The 1,702-nt window shown below is 55.6% G+C and overlaps 1 protein-coding gene across 1 annotated transcript; it reads left to right on the top strand.

Moving 5' to 3' along the window:
• Nucleotides 1-1,159: 1,159 nt before the first annotated feature.
• LOC129403688 (late cornified envelope protein 3C-like) lies at nt 1,160-1,448 on the top strand. The gene has a single exon (XM_055133915.1). The coding sequence runs from the start codon at nt 1,160-1,162 to the stop codon at nt 1,445-1,447; it is 288 nt and encodes a 95-aa protein (XP_054989890.1). The 3' UTR covers nt 1,448.
• The last annotated feature ends 254 nt before the right edge of the window (nt 1,449-1,702 follow it).

The following is a 1,702-nucleotide window of genomic DNA, read 5'->3' on the forward strand; positions in this document are numbered from 1 at the left end:
CTTGGACACCTGAGATTAGGTGCCTGATGTTATGAATTTTGACTGGAGCCGCTGGAGTTTAGCGCAGACAGATCTCAGATCTTCCATCTTAGTACTTGCTCCTCTCATTCCAAAGGCTCAAGAGATGGAAACTGATGATGTCTGAGGGGCAGGCAGCAGGTGTGTGCCAAAGGAGGAGCTACGCCAAAGACCAAAGACAACAGCCTCAAGAATGAAGACGTCACACAGGGACCCCAGCATTGAATGATCAACTCTGAATGGAAAGAACAGCAAGTGTCAAGTGATCTGTGTCCCTCTCCTGACAGACTGGCTACCCAGGAACAGCAGGTTCCATATTTATCCAAATGTGCCTAATTCCAAAGCAAGCCTGGGGCAGAGCTGGGTCAGGGCATGTGAGCTGAGTGACTGACAGGAAGGTGGCAGGACCCCTAGTGCCTGAGTGAGGTGAGTGAACAGTCATGGAGCCACCTGGTTCGCCTTGACTCAGGTCTGAGTCAGGTGCATGGGGAGGTGATACATGGAAGACAGGTGCTGAGAGTGCCAGGCCACCTCTCTGGTGGTGAAAGCACAGCCTGTGTCACAGCTGCATTGGCTAAAAGGGCTTGTGCCCAAGTGCCCCTCACACCTCTTCAAAGCAGCCTTCTCCTCCACCTCAGCACCCTGTGAGTGTGGAGCAGGTGGGTGGGCCCAGGGGCAATGCTAGACAGAACTCCAAACCTATGGTGAAGGGAAAGAAATAAATTTATCTGGAAAGTATTCCAGAAATGTTACAGGAAGGGAATAATAAAGGAGCAAGTGGGGGACAGAAAAAGAACAAGAGGGTGACAAACATGTCAGAAATAAGTCCCAAAGGAATATGATTGGAATTCTGGGAAATGCAATATCCACAGAGGCTCAGGTTTTCTGCCTGTGTTCACTTTGTGTCACATGTTCTGTTGACTTCCACAGAATGCTTCCCCCAGAGGGCCCAGGTACATCTGCAGCTTTGGGTCACAGGTTCAGAGCAACGTGGAAGCATCTTGCACAATACAATAATCTCTCCATCAGTTTTCGATGTTTTTGCGGCTCAGGGCTCAGGAAGGTGTTAGAAGTGAGGGAGCATAGAACATGCTCAACTGACCGTTTCTTTCTCTTCCCCAGAATCATCATCTCCCACAAGATGTCCTGCCAGCAGAGCCAGCAGCAGAGCCAGCCCCCTGCCAAGTGCCCCTCACCCAAGTGCCCCCCGAAGAGCCCAGCACAGTGCTCCCCGCCCGCCCCCTCTGGCTGTGCTCTGAGCTCCGGGGGCTGCCACGGGCCCAGCTCCGAGGCCGGCTGCTGCCTGAGCCCCAACAGGCGCCGCAGGTCCCACGGGTGCCGGCGCCGCAGCTCTGGCTCCTGTGACAGAGCCAGTGACCAGCTGTCTGGGGGCTCTGGCTGTGGCCAGGGCTCTGGGGGCTGCTGCTGACCAGGACTCGATGCTGAGAACAGGAAAGAGAACCCAAGGGCCAGGACAAGCCCTGCCCAGTGGAGCCTTTCCAGGACATACTTGCTGCCTGTCCCAGGCCCTGCAGGGCTGCCCCTGCTCAGGGTCTGCCCCCCTCTCCCTGAGCCCTCCTCCCTCCCCCTTCTCCCCACCACCCCAAGATGTTTCTTTCTCTCAGGCCTAGGCTCACAGCACCCTCACTCACCTCTCCCACGCAAGGATGGCAGCATGCCTGCC

The sequence above is a fragment of the Sorex araneus genome, chromosome 3, assembly GCF_027595985.1.
Source record: "Sorex araneus isolate mSorAra2 chromosome 3, mSorAra2.pri, whole genome shotgun sequence".
Lineage (NCBI taxonomy): Eukaryota > Metazoa > Chordata > Mammalia > Eulipotyphla > Soricidae > Sorex > Sorex araneus.

What these genes read in the sequence shown, in the direction of transcription:
- LOC129403688 (XM_055133915.1), top strand. Translation starts at nt 1,160, where the DNA reads ATGTCCTGCCAGCAGAGCCAGCAGCAGAGCCAGCCCCCTGCCAAGTGC.